This window comes from Tamandua tetradactyla, chromosome 1 (genome assembly GCF_023851605.1).
Source record: "Tamandua tetradactyla isolate mTamTet1 chromosome 1, mTamTet1.pri, whole genome shotgun sequence".
In the NCBI taxonomy this organism is placed as follows: Eukaryota; Metazoa; Chordata; class Mammalia; order Pilosa; family Myrmecophagidae; genus Tamandua; species Tamandua tetradactyla.
This window is the reverse complement of record NC_135327.1, coordinates 212,300,064-212,320,622: the sequence shown is the minus strand read 5'-3', so window position 1 is coordinate 212,320,622 and position 20,559 is coordinate 212,300,064. Positions and strand designations below refer to the sequence as shown.

At 37.4% G+C, this 20,559-nt stretch overlaps 1 protein-coding gene across 3 annotated transcripts in view; it reads right to left on the bottom strand.

Moving 5' to 3' along the window:
* The window catches only part of PFKP (phosphofructokinase, platelet), a 56,747-nt gene that overhangs the window by 22,492 nt on the left and 13,696 nt on the right, over positions 1 to 20,559 (bottom strand). For all 3 annotated transcript variants that reach the window (XM_077151888.1, XM_077151887.1, XM_077151886.1), the window contains exons 3-12: positions 13,603 to 13,680; positions 11,093 to 11,282; positions 9,571 to 9,736; positions 8,301 to 8,345; positions 7,944 to 8,052; positions 5,270 to 5,365; positions 3,777 to 3,869; positions 2,407 to 2,532; positions 616 to 680; positions 26 to 95 (exon numbers count right to left, since the gene is read on the bottom strand). In XM_077151888.1, coding sequence (XP_077008003.1) covers positions 26 to 95; positions 616 to 680; positions 2,407 to 2,532; positions 3,777 to 3,869; positions 5,270 to 5,365; positions 7,944 to 8,052; positions 8,301 to 8,345; positions 9,571 to 9,736; positions 11,093 to 11,282; positions 13,603 to 13,680 — 1,038 coding nt within the window. The remainder of the gene's footprint in view (positions 1 to 25; positions 96 to 615; positions 681 to 2,406; positions 2,533 to 3,776; positions 3,870 to 5,269; positions 5,366 to 7,943; positions 8,053 to 8,300; positions 8,346 to 9,570; positions 9,737 to 11,092; positions 11,283 to 13,602; positions 13,681 to 20,559) is intronic.

Below are 20,559 nucleotides of genomic sequence, written 5' to 3'. Positions count from 1 at the left end.
TGCACTGCACCTGCCACCCACTCACCTTTACGATCTGGTCATTGGGAAGCTTGCTGGAAAGCTGCTTGTAGGTGTTCAGGTTGCTCTCAAAGTTCCTAAAATGAAAGGGCTTGTTTTGGATGACAGTCCAGAACACTGGGCAGAACCCGCATGAACTGCCTCTGGGGAGACGAGATCATAAGAGCAATTTTATTAGAAGCAGATGGCCACAAGGGCTTGTTTTGTGCACTGACTATAGGGGAAAACGGAGGATATAACTGCTGCATAGCCTGCTACGGTGCGGCATATTTCTATGGATTAAGGAAGAAAGACAGAGTGTGGCGCTTCTGTTTCTTTTTCAAATGCTAGCACAGGGTCTCCACGTGTCTTAAGTTTTGAACAAGCCCCAACCCTGCCAAAAAAAAAAAAAAAATGAAAACAAAACACCTAAAAAAAAAAAAAAAAGGTATTATTCTCTGACTAGTTATCTAGGCCTTCAACCTGCAAAAACTGAACTTGATTTTTGGATTTTTATACTGGAATAGAATAAACACAACTCCTAAGTATACTCTGAATGGTTAGGCCTGAGGAATATACGTTCCTAATAAAACAGACCTGTTTTTTAAAACAACTCACCTTCCCCGAAGTTGGACAGCTGCTTTAAACCTTCTTTCATCCATCGCCTTTTGTACATCCTGGGTCTTTAAAGAGAAATGATGAAACAAAGAAAGCTTCAAGGTTTAGCACAGCCCATGGATGATGAGCTGGGGGTGGGGGAACTAGCTTCGCTTGGCAATTTCTGGCTTCCCCTTCAGAATGTGACCTCGGCAGGCCTGGTGACCTAAACATGACAGAGTCGAGGCCAACAGTCCCCAGCTCCGTCCAGATGCAAGTGGTTGGCAACAGGCATCTCAGTGCCCCGGCGGGAGGGAGAGGCTGCCAACATCCACCCCGCTTCAAAGCCGCTTTAATATAAAAGGATAAGGTGGCACCTGATGTTAACCGGCATGCTGAGCATTGCTAAGCATGTCTTACAATCATAAGGGTGCCAGTCCAGGAGAACAAAGTGGGAAATAAATGGATCTCTCAGGCAAGGGTTTCAAAACCTTCTCAATTTGATTCTAGTGAGGAAAATTTTAAAAACAAACAAACAAAAAAATAACCTCACCAGGAGCAGAGGCCCAAGCATAGCCACTAGCTTGCCAGCTGCCCTGGCGAGGTGAGGCAGGATGGCACTGGCAGAGGCAAAGAGCTTAGACTTGGACACAACACACCAGTGTTAGAATCAGTTTTGGTCTAGTCCCAGGTTATGATCTTGGACAAGTTATTTACCTTTCTAAATATAAATCTCAACTGGAAAATAAGAAAAAAAAACTCCCTATTTCTAATGTCGGTTAAACCGGTTATTAAAAACATAAAATCCTTAGGAAAATACCTGACAAATAGAAGAAAGTTCTCAATGAATGGTTCACTATGTCTTTTAATAATAAAATCTCTAGATGGTCTCTTCAAGGACAAGTCAACTTAATAGCTAAATGTATTTTTGTTTCTAAACAGAGAGATACTAGGTCAAAGAAATATGATAAAAAAATAAACTTATTGCATATAGTTCAGTGTTTTCACTCTTTTAAGTCTACCAGCTCTCACACACAAACAGCACCCACCTACACAAATGCTTTATTCATTTCCATAAGCTTTTGGGAATTGCATTTCTATGCTCACTTTCAACCAGCTCCTTGTTTAAATTACCTCTCTGTAGATGGTATAAAATCTATGTACCTCACAGTCAATCAATGGGAAGTTCAAATAGAATGATAATCATGAATAAACTCTGAAAATTTTAAGATGCCAAACAAATGCAAATATATTATGTAAGCCCACTGCCACCTAACACAAAAATAACTGAAAAATTATTAATCATTTTCTCTAAGTCCATTTGCATGCAATTACCGCGGCCTAAAAAAAGTGGGTACATCTCCGAATATCACCGGAAGTAGCCATTTCTCTCCCTGCAACATCACAGAATTAAATGTCCTTGGGAAGCAAAGGCCAGGCTTTGCTAAAAGAGGCTATAATCTGAAGAAACATAATAATGTCACAGCTTATACCCTACAGAATTCCATGGCAATCATTCTCTTATATCTCGGTGCCCCACAGCATCTAGTACATAAGAACCACCCACATCTTCTTTGACTTGCTGATAGAACATGCAAGAGGTTCTCAGAGTATTCTGAATTTTTATGGACAAGACTCGTTTTTAGGGAAGGCTACTATTAAGTCACACAGATGGTAGGTTAGGAAAAAACAAGGAAAAGTGTCAAGTTATAAGGGGCTTGGCTTTACAAAGAAAACCCCCTTTGTCAGCCAGCGCTCTATGGCTACAGTTAATGAGCGAGAGCTACCAACTGGCTGTGCTCCAGAACTCACCATCTGCACACACTCCATCAGGGGCAGGCGCATGGCATGATTCCCGCTCAGGGAAACAACACAAGCAGGGGTCTCCGGGGTGGCTTCCAGAAGGGCGATGACAGCCTCCACCCCCATGCGACTGGCCTGGAAATGAAATTCGTGAATAACAAGGACAGTGCAATGTTCACACGAAGACAGCATTCCCCACCATCTCAGCAGAAGGCTCCACCTGTGGCCATGGGACGGAGATCATTTCCAGTATGCACCCATAAATAGGCATACCCTGGGTGAGATCCATTGTCTGCTAGGGCCCCACTGTCCCACTGTGTCTTTTTTTCTTTTTGCATAGGCAAGTACTGGGTATCAAACCCAGGTCTCCAGCAGGGTAGGTGAGGCAAGAACTCTGCCTGCTGAAGCACCGTGACCCGCCCCGCACTGTGTTTTGAACACATCCATTCTTAACTTGCTTTCTATTCTTTTGAATAGTCTCTATTAAGTCCGTGCAATTCTTACCACTGACCTTTTTTTTTTTTCCTTTATTAGAGAAGTTATGGGTTTATGGAGCAATCATGAGATTCCTATACACCCTCCCACCAACACCACCTTGCATTGGTGTGGAACATTCGTCATAATTGCTATAGCACATTTTTCTAATTGTTCTCTTAATTAAAAACCAGGGTTTAATTTAGGGTTCTCTGTTTGTGTAGTATAGCTCCATGGATTTTTATTTAATTTTTATTCTGTTACCATCTACACAATCTGACATTTTTCCTTGTCATCATAATTAGATATATATTTCAGTGCTGTTAATTGCATTCACAATTTTGTGCTATCATCGCCATCCATAACCAAAATATTTCCTGCATTCCCAAAAGGAACCCACCTCATTGTTAACAAAGAGTTAACAATTCCAATAGCACTGCTGGGATGGTGTCTAGGGAAAAAGGTGAGAGATATACGGAGAGTAGGAAATATTTTTTAAAACCCTGAGGATGTGGGCTCTGGATTCCTGCTCTCCCCTTGTGTGTGGTTTTAGAAATGAGCACATGGTACACTCTGTTTTCTGGAATTTGTATTTCCAGGAGTTCCCATCATTCTCAATGGCAGTTGTGAACTTTTCATATTAGGTGGGGTGTACTAGTGTTACAGGGACTTTAGGCCTAGAGATAGTTCTATACTAGCAAGCCTCAAAAGGACATTTAAAATACAAACATGGCCCATTAGTAGCTCCAGGGATGTTTCACCTGGTGTAGAAGTAGACACATTTTACTAGATGGCTTATTAAGTGTTGGTCAGCGTTTGCAGTCATTTGGTTCCTTTAAACTCCCAGAAATGCTTCTTTTCTAGAAACATGGTAAAAATGTTTGATGATTTCCATACTCACTCACCAAAATCCTGTCAAAAGCTGAAGGAGTTCCTCCTCTTTGCACATGTCCCAGGATCGTCACACGAGTGTCATATCCCAGCTGCTTAACTACAAGCTATAGAAAAGTATCTCTCTTTAGGAACTGTAGAACCCTAATGAGGCATTTCAAATTATATTTGGTAACAAGTGCTCAGTATTGAAAAAAGAATTTTCTTCAGATCTAAATGGAAAAAAATTATAAAATTTCTAAACTTGCTTCCTGAAGGAATGCTTAGCTTGGCAGCTGGCTGAAATTTCTTTTTTAATTACTGCTTTTATTAGCAAATAAACTCTTCATCTCCTACCTAGTAAACAGACATAAGAACATGAGTAAAAGGGAAAAAAAAGATTTATATAGCTAGTATTTATAGTATTAATATTTTATTAAAATGTAAAAGTCTCTTAAACCACCTTATAATTATAGAATTGGGAACTGAATAACACAATCCAATGAAATTAAGATAGTCTCCCTCAGTTCTGGGCCCATGTGAGCACTAGCTGGGTGATTTCTCTAGAACTCAACTGATTCCTCTACCAAAGCAATGGGTCAGAAAATATGAATTCTATGGTCTCTTCTTGGTCTAATATTCCATGATTTAATCTCAAACGCCAGTGAAGTGGGAAAGGAAATCTTTGCTTTGCTTTAATAACTGTTTCCTACAATATTAGCAAGATGTCTTTCACAGATATTTTTCAGTGTTTCTATATTCAAGTGCACTGCTGGTATAGGAATCAATAAGATATATATATATATATATTTTTTTTTTTTCCCTCAGTGGTTGACCATACTTAAGCAAAATAAAGAAATCAGCTTGTACAGCCAAGGTGATGATTTCCTTTGCCCTGACCTGCAGCTCCAACCAGAGTCTGTCCTGCTCCCCAAGCATCTAGTCCCATAATATATTGAGTTACCTGTAATTACAGTAATTTGACTGGATAATGTTAAGAGTTCTGTCAAGACAAGCTGCGTCACATGAGCGAGCCCTATGGAGACAAGACTGCTAATGCCTGTTCTGTTTTGAGGGCCATGAGTAATGCAGTGATTCAGTTTCAACAAAGTGGCTTTCTTTTTGGATAAGATTATGCTCAGCTGAGGCTTCCGAACAGAAGAAAGGAAAATAGGGAGGACGTCATTTTTTTCTACTCTAAACAAATGCAGGAGCCTGGAGTCCAGCAGCCAAGCAGTTCATCCTCCTCTTTCTCAGAACAGTAGATAGGTTAAGAGCTAGAACTTTTATTATAAAGAACACAACTGGCTGTTTTACTGTATTTCCTCTTTTGGAAGATTAGCAACTAAAGGCAAGAAGCACTGACTCTCCAGGAGTCTGTAGCTATGTATTTCTCATTCCATTAAAGTTATAGTTCATTATGAAAATATTTTTAAATATCAGAAGAAAAAATATTTAAATAATGTAATCTAATCTCAAACTTCCATGTGAGTAATAGAGTAAGAGTAATAAATTGTTGTGCACTTACTTCCTTGACTTCCTCAGACGTAATAGGTTTATTTTGGGTGTCAATTGCTCCTTCTGCCACAATAATAATATTCAGTCTTTTCTTTCGGGCACGGTTCTAAGGAAACAGAAAAATAAAATCCTCAAATGCCTAAATCATTCTTCCCCAAAACAGCAAAACCATGGTTGTTTGTCCCAAATTGCATTAGCCAAGTGAGAATTCTTTTGAAACTTTCCAAAGAAAATTCTTTATGGAACATCCCAAGTAATGCTTCACAGTAATGTGAAGGTAGTTTGGGGTAAATAGGTGAGTTGAGGGGAGAAGGGTGAGGGATGAAGGTCACGGCTGCAGAACAACTGGAAAAGGTCTGTGGATATTTGGTAGCTAACAGGATAGTACCAACAACAGATTAAAACCTCATTCCTCAGTCAGTCGTAGTCAGGAGTGTGCTTATTTGGTGTTCGACAGTGGTTCACAGGAAAGAATGGAGAACGGGGGCCACACTTTCCCAGTTGCGTCTCTACCAGCAAACTACGCTTTCATCTCCTTATAAATCCAGAGCTTCAGGCCACCTCCCCAGAAAGGCCCCCACCAACCCACGAATACATGTTGGTGAACAGTTTTCTGCTATTATCATTTTTGACTATGTCATCATATTATACGCGGACATGAGAAACAGACAGACAGGACACAAAAAAAGAAAGTGGGAAAGAACACCAAGTCCAGAACACAGCTTTCTAGGGGGCCATACCTGAACTTTAACGGCCAAACTCTCGCAGCTCTGTTCAAGTATTTGTAGTTGCTATCCGTACACATACACACTAAAATGAACATAGCTACCATTTGATGACATGGATTTAGTCATTCTCAAGGAATTTTTAAATAATTTTATAAAGTCCATATTAAAGAATCTCACAGAAATATTTAAAAGTAGCACGTGAACCAGTGAATCCCAAGGTTAACAGTGACTAAAGCTGCACCGCTAGGAGAAGCCAGAGTGAACTCACCTAAGGGAGGCTGTTCTCAGTCTCAGGTGATACAAATTTATGTGCTTAGGGATGCTCTGGGCCTCTTATCCTAAGCCAGTTTATCCAACATGAAATTTAGAAAAATGATTGTAGCATTACAGTAATGACCAATAAATGTAGATTACAGCTATAACTATAGCAAACACTTCCACATGTACATTAGTTTAAATCATCAGCCCTAATTCTGCCAACATTTAAGGGAGGGGTTGCTAATATTTTCTTATTCTTTGGCATATCTGTCACTGAAGATTTTAATGTCTAGTATCCAAGGAGATTTGGAGGTAAAGCACTACAATTAAAGACATAACCTGCCAATCTAAAATCGGTATTCAAAAAGCTGAATGAAAAAAAAAGGTGAATGAAATTCCAAACCTCAAGAGATTTTTCTTTCTAACCAGTTATATAATTTCTTAGAGTGATGGGTGATTTTATCATTACTGCAAGGCTGCCATTAACCTATGACAATCATCACTGTAGACCATGCAAATAATTATCAGAGAAGAGGAAGGGTGGCTGGGCTGGGGATTGGAAGGAAGAATAGACAGATTTGAGAGTCTCCTGTGGAATATGAATCAAATGGATATTCCTCAGTGCCATGAAAATATACGAGTTTGAAGAGAATATCGTCCTTGGTCTCATGGTACCAGCTATCTAGAACCCTATATCAATTGGGTAGCTGAGAATACTGCCCATGGCTCCCTGGATAAATTGATAAAAACCAAAGACAATTTTTGTCTTTTGTTTATCCATCATAACCACTGACATTTTTCAAACTAAGAGTTTGAACTTCAAAAGGATGAATGATTTTTCCCAGCGTAAAGTGGAGCTTTGATCAGTAGGCTGTGAAGTTAGCAAAGTTTATTTGGTACATTTTTTTTTGAATTCTTGTCTTCTACTCTATTACTTGAAGGCAATGACCACATCTTATTGCCCATGTGGTATCTGTCACACAGTACTTGGGTATTTGCTGAACACAACTAAAGTTAGTCTTATGCCATGGTACTTATATAATTTACCTGTAGATTAACGATAAAAGTTATAAAAATAAAGAAAAGTTAATGCACACATCATGATTTTCATCCTGAAAACGATTTGTTTTAAACAAGACATTTTAGGCCTTAATTATAATATAAGCTTTCATAGAGTAAATCTGCCTTATATTAATAATCGAATAATATGAAATACGAACATACAACAAAGAATAGATGGAAGGAAGGAAAAAACCTAGTTCAAAGTAATTAACAAATAGTTAAACCTGAAAGCAAACCTAAAAGTGCCGATCACACAGTTGAAAGAAATGTTACAATATTTGTTACAATATGTTTTGGGAGGATTGAGATTGGCCAGTTAAGAAAACAGATCTGTTCAAGCTTTGTTATGTTGAGATGAAACTGATTTTCTCTCAAACTCTGACGTCTTCTAATAGCCATGATCACATGATAGCCACTCTACTTAAATCTATGACTGCCACTTTGAATGAAAAAAAATAGGTTTTAGCTGTTTATTGCATTACTCTGCAAAAGCGTGAAATAATTTTAGAATCAGAAGTTTTCACTTGTTTAAAGCTCTGTCCAAACCGAAAATTCTCAAATCCATGAAAAGTCTTGATTAAAGCAAAAACTGTAAAGCAATTTATAATAAATGGAAATAAAACATGAATGAATTACCTCTGACAGTTTAAGGCACATCTCTTCCTCCCAACCTTCTCTGGGTGGATATTCAGGAAGAAACACCCAATCTGCCCCACAGGCCAAAGCACTAACCAGGGCTAAATACCTATTAGGAAATACAATGAATTTCAATAAACTGAGGATGAAACTTCTTATGAGTTAAGTGCTCAGCACCTAAAGTTCAGTAATATACTTCAGCTGTTAACACTGGATTATGCATCAGGAAACTTCGGTGCAAGTCCTGGCTTCTCCACAAACTTCCCATGTGATCACTCAGAATTTGGAAGTGGAGGGCTCTGAAGGAGATGACTGCTAAGGTCACATTCCAGTTACAAAGCCTCTAGAAATACATACCCACAGTGTCTCCCCATCACCTCCAGAACAAATGTCCTCTGGTGGCTGGAACACAGAAAAAAGATAGCATGCATTTACTAACAATGTGACTAGCAGAAACAGTAAAAGAGAAAAACATTTCTGCAGCCACATTAGACAGAAACTCTATTTCACAATTATGGCAGGTAGCTGAACTAACTTCCAAAATAAATGACCCATTTTCTACAAAACCAAATATTGCAAACTCTTGCGAGCAAAGGATCCTCAGCAGCAAGCGCGCTTTCTAGTTAAATATCATTATGAAATATATTTGTCTGGGCTCTAAGACATAATAAATCCTTCCTGGACATTTCTCTATGCTCTTTCTAAGAAAATGACTACATTGGGCAAAGGTAGCAACATCTCACAGCAAGAACGATGGGTGGATATACCCAAAAGCAAACATGCAAGTTATGACATCAGAAAGTCAGTTCAGTTACTATCTGGCAGCTCTGGTTTTTCCATGGAGTGGAAATATCTAATTACTATAAACAATCCTTTGAACACTAAAGAGATCCCATGGGTTTTCAGTGGCATTTTGTGAGGGCCACATAAGGTCATCTGCATTGGACTGAGAAAGTCCAGTGAGGTGGCATTGTAGAATGCATGAAAAAACACACAAACAGAAAATGGAAGCCTTACTATCTAGGTAGTTGTTTTTAATTTTCCATGTCTCAAGTCATTCATCCATAAAATTGGAGGTCTTTGTTCTATTCACTATTCTGCGGAGTTTGGTGAAAGTGCTTTAAAATTTCTGAAGTGCTGTATAAAAGTGTTAAATGTAATGATTTTGTCATGAAGCCATATCACCTTTGTCAAAATTTTATTGCTTTACCTGCATTTTTTGTCAATTTATAGGTTAGAATTAGAACAATAAGGAAATGCTTACACAAACCTCATCAGTAGTATAGCAAAATCTACAGGTAGCGTTACTTTCTGTTATTCCTTCAGTAGGCTTTTGGGAGAGACTTTGGGGAATGATTATTTTGGTTTTATTTTCTAAATTACCTCCAAAAACCAAACTCTTCTATGATAATCAGAAATAAAATAACTTTTTTGAATTAAAATAGAAACTATGCCTGATTACAATTTTCTTATGCTAGTTTCTAACACACAAATTGCAAAATTGTACCAGCATGCCCATCTGTGGAACCTTCCAGAATCTGTGAAAATGAGGCAGTACGAATGTCTAAGCCTTAGTACCTCGCTAGCCCAATGTCTACTTCCCGCTGATTTCCCTAAATTCTTTTACCTCTGGGCAGTAGTCATTATGGCGTCAACAACTTCAATAATTCTGTGCAAAGCGGAGTCGGTGCCAATTGTCATGTCTGTCCCACAGAAGTCGTTGTCTATGGAGCCTACCATCCCCACGACGTTGAGGTAAGAGTACTTCTTCACTGCATCTGAATCAATCTTGCCTGCGTTAAAAAACAAAGCAAAACCCTTTATAGCTAGTAATAGCCTACAATCCTATTGGCGTGCCAGTAAGTCTGAAACAAAATGACCTTGTGTAAACAATTATTCTAAATTCTCTATTAATTTATTTTCTTGCAGGATATACAACATAATTCTGTATATTTAAGAAATGAAAGCCAAAGGTGAAGTAATATAACAGTATGTGAGCTGTCATTTGACATTTTGACAAGAGCACTTAATTTATGAGAGAGAGAGAGAGAGAGAGAGAGAGAGAGAGAGGGATCACATATTGAAATCTATGGATAAAATCTGAGTTTTTGCCTGCAATGGTTTCAGAGGCTGATATGTTTCTGAATAAGGATAATGTCACAATGACAGAATTAATACCTAAGAATATTATATAATTTTATAATTGAATTTCTTATAGAGCCAGGGGAAAGCTAGTTAGTTGATAGATATCTAGCTAACACTCACATGAAACACAGACATGGATTGGGCAGGTCTACAGAAATGAAGTGGGAATGATCAAAGTAGGGGCAGAGAAAGGGGGGAGGCAAGCTTAGACCTGGAACGCATGACAAACTGCTCCTCATCTTACCAGTGAACCTGGTTTGACCACAACAGGTCAGACAATACAATCCAAGTAGGTCCTTCTTAGTTTCAATCTGACAGCCATTCTTCAGCCCCTAAGTATTTTGCAAAAATTGGGGGACAATTCCTCTATTTCAAGGTTAAGCCTTTCATAAAGTTGCTAGTAGTTCAAACAATACACTCTCCCTGGTCATATTTTATATTGTTTGAATTAATTTTGCTTGAAAGATAAAACTGCAATGTTTAGGAGTCTCAGAAATCGTTCCCTAAAGAGTTTTGGAGGTGTAAGTATGATGTAACAGATGAGCGTCATCTAGAGTAAACTACTGCAACAACTCAAGACTGAGCAGACGTCGGTGCAGCTGGAGGTATACAGTATAACAGCTACAAGTGCAGACTCGAGCCTGACCGACTCCATGCATACAGCTGTGTGACTCCAGCCAGTGCTGCTGACGCCTCATCTGTCCAACAGAGACAAATGTAAAACCTATTTCAGTTAGCTGTTGTGAGGATTACATAAAATCACCTATGTAAGGGGTTAAAACAATGACTGGCCTATCGTATGACTAAATAAATATTATCTGGGGCACAAACATTAAGTCCTGAGGTGGTGAATAGTGGGATCTGCAACAACTGTGACAAAGACTTCAATATGTAGAAGAGCAAAAATGTATAAATTCAAAAGCTCTCTTGAGGCAAAGAACTAAAAATGGGAGAAAACAGAAAATCTACTAGACCATCACCAGCTTTATAAAGCACGAACATACCGTTTTCGGCCAACTCTTCTAGCAGTCCACTCCATTCTTTCCGGAAGATGTTGGCCCCTGTTAAACTTCCATCCCCACCAATCACACAGAGATTTGTAATTCCAAGCTGGATTAAGTTATGAGCAGCTTTTAAGCGACCTTCCCGAGTACGAAATGCTTGGCAACGCGCACTGCCAATAATTGTCCCCCCCTAGAAAAGAAATAAAACCATACTTATTTACTTATTCACCTCTCAACTAGGCAGAAGGCTAAATAGAATAGCACACAAATATGCTGACTTATAAACCAAGGACTTTCAATATTAGGTTTTCCTTTTAATCTTCTGATTGGCCAACTGAGAAAGCTTGTAATTTTCCCAAATGTAATCTCATATGGGAATTCTGTCAATGAAAACACATACATCATGCACAGTGATACACAGATAGGGCATGTAAATAAACAAAAAATGGCAGCCATTAAGGAGAAATACAGAGTACAAGAGTCTGTAAAATTCAAAATTACTCAGAAAGCCTATGGTAAAAGTTGGCCAAGAATGAGTGATTTGGACCAGATAAGTGCTGAATCCAAAGACCAGCCCATCACCGGCCGTCATGCTTTGCTAGAGAAGGAACTTGTCCAGCAAACCATCCCATGTAACCAAGGCTCTTCTTTTATTAGCCTGTGTTTACCATGTCTTAATGCAAAATGAAGAGAAATCTGGGCATCAAAAGGATTTATTCTTGTACTACATCTTCACCATTGCTACCATTTTTTTTCTTAAAAACTAAAATTTAACGAGTTAAATTTTCAGGAGAAAAAAAATCATGATTTCCTACACTTAATTTTTTTAAAGAGGAATGATTCTTAGTTTTATTTAGAAAAATACAGGATTCCTTTAGATAAATCATGAGTTTATCAACTTCAATTTGTACTCAAGCCTTCAAGCCCATGCTTGTTTTATAAAGCAAGGTGCTTATCTATAGTTCTACCTGTGTTGAAGACATTTCTCTGTTTTGTGAACAAGCTAAAGAGCCCTCACGTTTATGTGACAGTGTTTGTTTATATACGTACAAATAGTACATGTGCTATTTGAATACCAATCTATGAATGCTTACTTCACACCAGAGAAAGATATGTATTTTACATAAAATTACCACCATTTAATGAGTCAAAGCATTACAGAAAAAAGTTATGGCTGAATTGAAATTTATTCAGCACTCTTTTCACTAGTGAGTATGACTGTGATAGAAATTCTAACTCGTCAGAGCAAAGGGGAACTAGGATCGAACATGCAGGTTTCAAAGCAGAGAGAAGCCTTATCTCTGAGCTTTGACTTGAGAAAGAGTCATTGGAAGATCATGTAACTTACGACAAGCAGAAATTGAGTCAGCAATCCATAAATACCAAAACTAAATAGATAACATGCAAAGTCTCAGGAATGAAACCATGAATAAGGAAGTTACAAAGAAGTAGGCACCTTTCATTTACACACACACACTCTTCAACCCTATGTGTATTTCTTATCACAAATACAAAACCAGAATAGAAATGCTCTTTTCACATATAGGTTAATTCTCTGGAAATTCAGAACTGTCCTGACTGCTTCCAAATACTGCTCATCTAATTACTGATGGCTCTTGAAACTTCCTTCACCTTATTTCAGGAATGATTAAAGGTACAGGAATATTTATCAAAAGAGGTCAAAATACAGACTTAAAGCTTTTACTATTTGGGGCAAAAAATTTAATGTGATGAGCATTAAAATGCATACCCCACTAGCGTATTCAGAGTGAGCATCATCATTTGATTTCTTTCTCTTAAAAAGGTACTCAAAATGAGCCAAATTAATACACAACTTAAAAGCGTAAACTACACATAAAGAGCTCTTATGAAATCCATGCTTCCCACATAATCTCTATTTCTCAACTGATTTGGAGCCTTCACTAAACTTAACTGTTTCAGTAATTTGTTAAACATAAAATACTTTGGGAAGCATCTTTCAAATTCAAAGTACAGAACTGTTCTGCCTGAAACAGGTAATTACCCTGTTTTGGTGCATACCAAGATATAACCTGGTCTAATCCAAACCAGTATGGGAATAGTGTGTTCCCCTTAAATCCACAGCCCTCGGAGGCTGCCAACCTGCAGCTTCCCAGGCTTTATTACACTTAATGCTAAGTGACACACGCAAAACCCAAAGGGCACAGGGATTTGCAAATGAACACACAGCACCAACAGGACAATGTAGCTTCAACATTGATCTGGTTTAAATAAAAAATAAATTTCAGATAGAAGCACCACACAATTTTTTTTTAATTGCAAGGGTGATTCTAGAGTTGACACCATGTAAAGTGTTTTTGTTTTTTTTTTAATTAAATGACAAATTGAGGTAATAATTTTCCAGGCAGGTAACAATGCCAGCTAGCCCATTAATTTGCCTTAAGTATTACTGAAGCCTAAGTATCAAAGGTTTCAAGTAAGTACAGCCATTTACTGACTAGAGAAATAAATAACAGAAACAAATCACATACCACTTGTAGAATGCTTGAGACACTTTCCCATGAGGCTTCAACTATATTGGAACCTCCATCCACCATACCTTGGTAACCCTAGAAGAAAATGAATTAAAAAAAAAGATTAAATTTTAACATTATTACTTAAATTATATAGAATGGAAATGCAAACTACAATGACTTTAAGTTCTTAGGAGTCTAGTGATTAGAAGATGCAGTGCAATGAAACTGCTGGTTGAAAGCAATAAACTGTGGTAAAAGTCTCTTAAATTAATTCTCCAATAATGAGTATTTCATTCCAGGCTACTTCAAAGAGCACTACGAGGAATAAAATGGTTTGCTTATTGTCTAATAGTTCCTGAAAGATTGAAAGGTATATATTTATCCTAAACTGGATAAATAGGGCTGTAGAAACTCATATGCAGTTAGTGTTATCAATTATACCTCATTCATGAAAGCACTGTCATCAAGTCCTTTATCTGATGAGGCAATCCATGCTACTTTAGACACATAAAAGCATATATTTTAAAAAGTATAGCTGAATAACGTTTCAATAATTCAACTGGCCTTGCTTTCTAATTAGTGACTATTCTGAGGGAAGACTTGCGGTCAATTGGAAATCAATACACACTTTGCCTAGAAGCTCAAGGATATTTATCTTTCAACTCTTACTTTTTCTCATAGCACGTATAAGATGAAGAAGTACACAAACATGCCATTTGCATCCTTATGCATATGATTCACTTCAAAGAACACTTATCCTTAAAATGGAATTATTAAACATTTAGAAAAGCTTATCATAATACAGTATTGTTGCGGTTTCATATTCCCTGCCTGGTACCGTTCAAGAAGGAAGAGAAAAGGAATAAAGGTTTTTAAACAGAAAACAGCCTATTAGGCATGGAACCTCATGCATAAATTAACCAAAGAGTATAAGCACTCTTACGGTTGATCAACATGTATACTTATATTTATAAATATCAATATTCCATAAAAAAATTATATATGTATATACATACACATGTGTACATGCATTTATGTATGTGTTTGTATGTGTATACTCTAAAGTTATACGTGTGACAAAATAGGAAAGGAAAAAATAGCCTGGAGTGAACAGAACAAAGACAAGTAAAGCAGGGATTAGCTTTAACATTGCCATGAGTTTCTCTGCATCTCTGTGCTTGATCTAGGCATCCCAGGTCTCCAGCCAACTCATTTAAACAAGTTTCTTTCCACTCTTAAAACAGACTGGTACGAGGCCTGCTATAACTGGTCCACTGTCTTCACGGCAATGCAATGGGATTTCTTCTTAAACATACCTCAGTCTATCTTTAAGGTTCCCCCTTTATTTTTTATTTCATTCTCAAAACCTGACAGGGTGTACATTTTTAAGTGTGAGTTCATTATAGAACTACTGAGTGCAACTGTCACTGCAGGAGGGGGTGACAAGCAAGAACGTGACTTGACCCAGGCCTTACCCTAGAAAGGGCCCTGTCTATCAGAGGCACTATTCTGTTGTTGCCTGGAATGTAAACTGTACATACAAGGAGAGATGGCACAACACAAATTATCCTGCTGCTTCAACATCAAATGCAAAGCCTTGCCCTTTCCTCATTCTATGTGACTCTTAAGAATCTTATTTCAACAGAAAATTAAAAATAAATAGATAACCTAGCCTTACTGCTGCCTATTTAATTATTTCTACCACTTCCAAATTCCCAAGTTCCTATTAAGAACTACAATTTACTCTGTATATTTGCACAACACAACATGCCATTCTTAAGATGTGTGGATGATGTGAGAAAGCTGCCATTACATCAGTCCTGGCTTTCTGGATGTGATAAGCTGCCCAAGATATGCCTCTGAAATTTGGGAGAAAGGAAGAGGTGTGTGGCCTGAATCCAAATTTCAGAACGAATGCCACTGTGCTGGAATGGACCCTACCTTGGGTGTCAATGTTTTACCGTCCAAACTTTCATACTTATGAGAATGAGAGAAAATATAATTAATTAGGCCGGAGCAATAGGCATGAATCAGTGATGTCCCAGGCAAATCAGGATGTATAGTTTCTCTAGCCATAAAGTTTTGCCAAAACAGAAAAATTAGGCCCTACTAACCCCACTGCATGGATAACCCACTACAGTAATTTCTGAACATTCAACTGTTATACAAAGAAAGAAACTAGGTGGAAAAAAGCCAGCCCCAGCCACTTCATTCTTTAGGAAGATGAAACTGATGTTGCTAAAGGATCCTTGGGTTGTTTCAGAACTAAGATTCAGCTGTGCATATGTGGCAGTATCAAGTTTATGATTATTCCTAGAACACTTGCTAACATAGAAATTGCTCCTCCATCAACCATCACAAAAGATTTTACTTCTTAACAAGCTATATTGGGAAAATTGCCTTTCCCTTTATTGTTTCTAAGAATTCAAAGACTGATTTAATAAAAACTTTTTTTTTTTTAACAAATTCCTCTGCTTATAGAACATGGAAAACTGTTTTATAAGCCATAATGTATATTTGGAAAAGCAAAATGTTTTCCAAAATTAAATATTTGTGTAGCATAAACACATATGGTAAAGAAAGCAATAAAAAATAAAAAAGGATGATTTTATCCTTGCTACATTCGAAACTCTCTTCTCATTGCACAAATGTACTGAGAAGCTAGGAAATGACTCATTCTCCAATTTGCAAAGTCATTAAAGCCATGCAACATTTAAAAAATAACTACTAACTGAGGTGTCAAGCTGTCTTTTACTAACAAGGAAAATGTTACTCAATTAGAAAGACTAATTTTACATAAACATACTATAATTTATACTTCAGATTTTTTTTCTATTGAAGCCTTCTTGTTGGAACGTTGAACACTTATTTAAAAGCCAAAGTCCAAAACATTTTCTAAGTTTCCCTTTTGGAATCTGCCTTCAGAAGCAATTTTGTGACTCATATAAGAGAGACAAAACAAACCATTAAACCTTTTAAGCCACCCTCAGTTTTGGACCCAAAATAAGATGGGCTGTTTTATTCATCCTAATTCACAGAATAAACATAAAAGACTCTTAGCTGGCTGTGTCACATACAGAATTTTTGTACATCTAAGAGATACCATAAGCCCCGAAGTTATTTAAACTTTCTTGAGCAATGTCAAAATAAACATGAACAGCCTCCTAAATGATTGCTTAGAAGTCCTGACTGGAATTTTCATACATTTGTTAAAAAATACTTTCTAAATAGAGGAAGGGTCAGTCAGCCTGTGGGTAGCTTTCTCATGAGAAATGCAAGCTAATATGTATTTTTTTAAATTAAAAACCCAGAGGGAAATTATATTCCTGTCTTTTAACAAAAGAGGACTTTTCTTTTGAAACACTTAAGCTGAATGAGTATACGTATCTTCTCACCTTGCTGATGCTTTTTCCCAATCTGATTTCCTGAATTCTTCAGTCAACAACTAACCATCTGGATGGCAGACATTGTAATTACCATGTGAAAACAATCTTACTGAAGAAAACATACTTAAAAAGTGTTTTCTAGAAGTGTTATCACCTACTTCCTATTGATGTAGCTAATGCATTCAAGGACAGATGCTGTATCTATAGACATACTTGTTTCCTACACAAATTAATATTTTTCTAGTTTATTCTTCAGCGAATTGATTTATAGAGCTCAAAAGACTTTACTTAAGAGACGTTGAGAAGTTAAGTCTCTGAGCTGCTTGCAAGCCTTCCATTTAGTAAATGCTGTCATTCAAAATTAGGCATTCATGAGAAAGGGGCAGGTAGGAGATTCTCTTTACCAATGGTTTTCAAAGTTTAAGAATTGCAACTTTATTTTGTCCAAAGGAAATTAATATGCAGCACCTCAGTTTATATAGTTCCTCTCCCCAACACATTCCTAGACCCCTGGGTTCAATTCTCCTACCAGGGTTCTAAAAGAAAGTTCTAGTCTAGAGACCTACCAGTCACCCAATTCAAATGTGCTCACCAATTTAATGACTTCATGGAATATTCCTGTATATTAGCCTCAGGATTTGTCCTTGGTGAGATAGAGTCAACTCTAAATTTCTAAAATAGGTTAGAACAAGACAAATCATTATGTATGGTGCTTTGGAAAACCAGTAACACCGAAATATGGTTATCTAGCCCTCTAGCATTATTAAAATTCTTTAAACCAGAAGAAACCATACAAAATTCCAAATAAAATATCAAACCAGAATCCTCACACAGGAACAAGTTAATTAAACCTTTCTCTATAGCTGGATATAGGTTCCAAAAGTCTATAGTTTAAGGTAGTTCTCTCACAGCGAAGTCTGCAGATGAGACATATTTAGCTCCCCTTGTGATAACAGAGGTGAAGGAGGGAAATTTTAACATCGTGCAACTTGAAAACTAAAATATTAACTGAAAAGAGATTGTCTGAAGCCATCGGCATGACATTAGTGGATGTGAATCACACAGGAAGAATTTAGCACCATATCTGGCATATTATAAGCCGTCAATAAAGGTGATGCTCATAACTCTTAATTACTTCTCATTATTCCAGATGTATCCTAGCCAACTTTTCAATGAAGAGGTTGGGATTGCAGACAAAGACCTAGGTCACATACCTTTCGTGAATTCCATTAAGAAACTTGCCCGACATAGATGTTCATGTACACTAGCAAAAGGGCCAGATTGACGAAATTTGGCAATGAACGTGAGAAACTGCATGGTGATATATTTAACTATACATTCTGGCATCACTTTTTACTATTTTTAAACAGACATTTACTATATAAGTAGTTTTGACTTTAAGAAAATTAAAATGTAGAAATAGATATGTTTAAAAAACATAATAGATAAGTTTAACATCAAAGATATGAGCCAATGTGACACTGATAAACTTGTTTGGTCTTTACAAAATTGATGTGTAAAGGAGAAGGTTTAAGACAGTGATGGGAGATAAGAGGAAACAAAATTTAGACATGCCTCCCAAAAAGGCAATACTGATATTATATCATTTTCACATATTACTGCCCAGGAGCAGAACCCAAACAGGTAAGAGAGCTTAATGATGAGATTTTTAATTTTAGATCATATTTAAAGAATTATAATAGAGAGAGTGACATTTTTTAATCTGCAGAATAACATTCAACTAATAGGATTTTAAATACACATATTTAGATTGCAGCAACAAGGTAATTTAACATTCCCACTCTATTTTTTTTTTTCTTTTTTTTTTTTTGCATAGGCAGGCACTGGGAATCGAAGCCAGGTCTCCAGCATAGCAGGCAGGCGAGAACTCTGCCACTGAGCCACCATCGCACCGCCCCCACCCTACTTTTTTTTAATCCACCTAAACACCATGGGAAGTCTATCTGGGTGACAGACTTTTGTTTTTTTAAAGCATTCGATATACTTGCCATCACCAACTCAAAAAGTATGGCGGTATTTAAATGGCAAAACCCTTGCCTGAGAGAAAAACACAGACAAAAAAAATGAATCAACAATATGCTCCCTAGATTGAAAAGAATGGGTTAATCTGCAAACCTTCACCACTTCTGCCTCACAGTTGAGCCTAAGGGCTCAGCATGTACCACACGTAAGTCTGTCCCAGATTTATGAGAACAAGTAGAAGCCAGACGGAACAGCACAATCAAATAAAATGCCAGACCTTCAGCAGAAATACCAGCGTTTTCAGACTAAGACACTGTTCACACTCTTTCTACTAAAGAACGAAAATCTTAAATTATTTAAATAATACAAACTAACACTAATCTACTTAACTGGTTTGGTCTAGTGGTGATCCAGAAAGCTCTAGATAATCCTAGAAATTAGACTATAAATGAGCAAAGATATTGAATAAATTGCTGAATGATGCTCTAGAAAAAAAGAAAAAAATCCCAAAGTCTTCTAAATGTGAGCCTCAATAACTCCAGAACCGTGATCCCCAAGAGGAGGTTATTTTGTCCCCCAAGGATATATTTGCCAATGTCTGGAAACATTTCTGATTGTCAAAACTGGGATGAGTGGTGATACAACAGCCCCCTCCCCAAAGGATTATCCGGCCCAAAATGTCAATAGTGCTAAGGCTAAGAACCCTAGTCTAGAAGAGCATAATGCGGAAAGCATACAAACAAAGGAGACATTTAGATTTCCACAGATTCTGAGAAAATCTATAAGCAAACAAACTAAGTGGAGCATTCTGCTTCTGTGCCAAGCCACAAAACAATGAAGTCAGCTGGCACGCAGACCCTGGGCCAGTGAACAAGCAAATGAGAAGAGAGGACTGCTTCCTCGTGTGGTTAGAGAGTACAAACTTGTACCTTCATCACTAACTGAGGTAGGAAGGACAAGTATCACTTTCATTCTACAGATGAGGAAACAGGAACAGGAAGCTTAACTTATTCACCTACAGTCACTTGCGTGCTTACTATAGGGCCACAAGCACTTACCAACAAACCCTTCAAGGGAGAGATATGCCACAATTCAGAATCCACGATTTGGATTTTAAAAAAGCAATGTGGAAGTGACAGCACTATATTTAACACTCTTAGTAGAGTCTGAGGCAGCACACGATCAGCAAATGTATTTCCTCAGTAAATGTATGGAGAGTCACTCTAAACTGGATGAAGATTATAAGTAGCCTCACGTCTTGGAGAAAGTATACTGGCTACAATGAGTTAATCCCTTTAACTATGAAATAACTCTAATAATTTCCCTCCCTTTATTCCTCCCCCCCCCTACCCCAGACTCATCCTGAAGCAACTTCGAATCAGTATACAATATACTAATTATCTGGGATAAGAAAGAACTGTAGTTGGCCCTTAGAATGGAAAGGTACCATTCCTGGGGGAACAATCTGGAAACAAGAAGTCGAAGTAAATTAGTCCTCAGTGGATTTAAAAAACACTTTATTAAATATAACAGAAAAACTTTACCTAAGGGTGCCCTAACCTCAAAAAAACTTTTAAAAACCATGTTCACCATGGGACAGAAA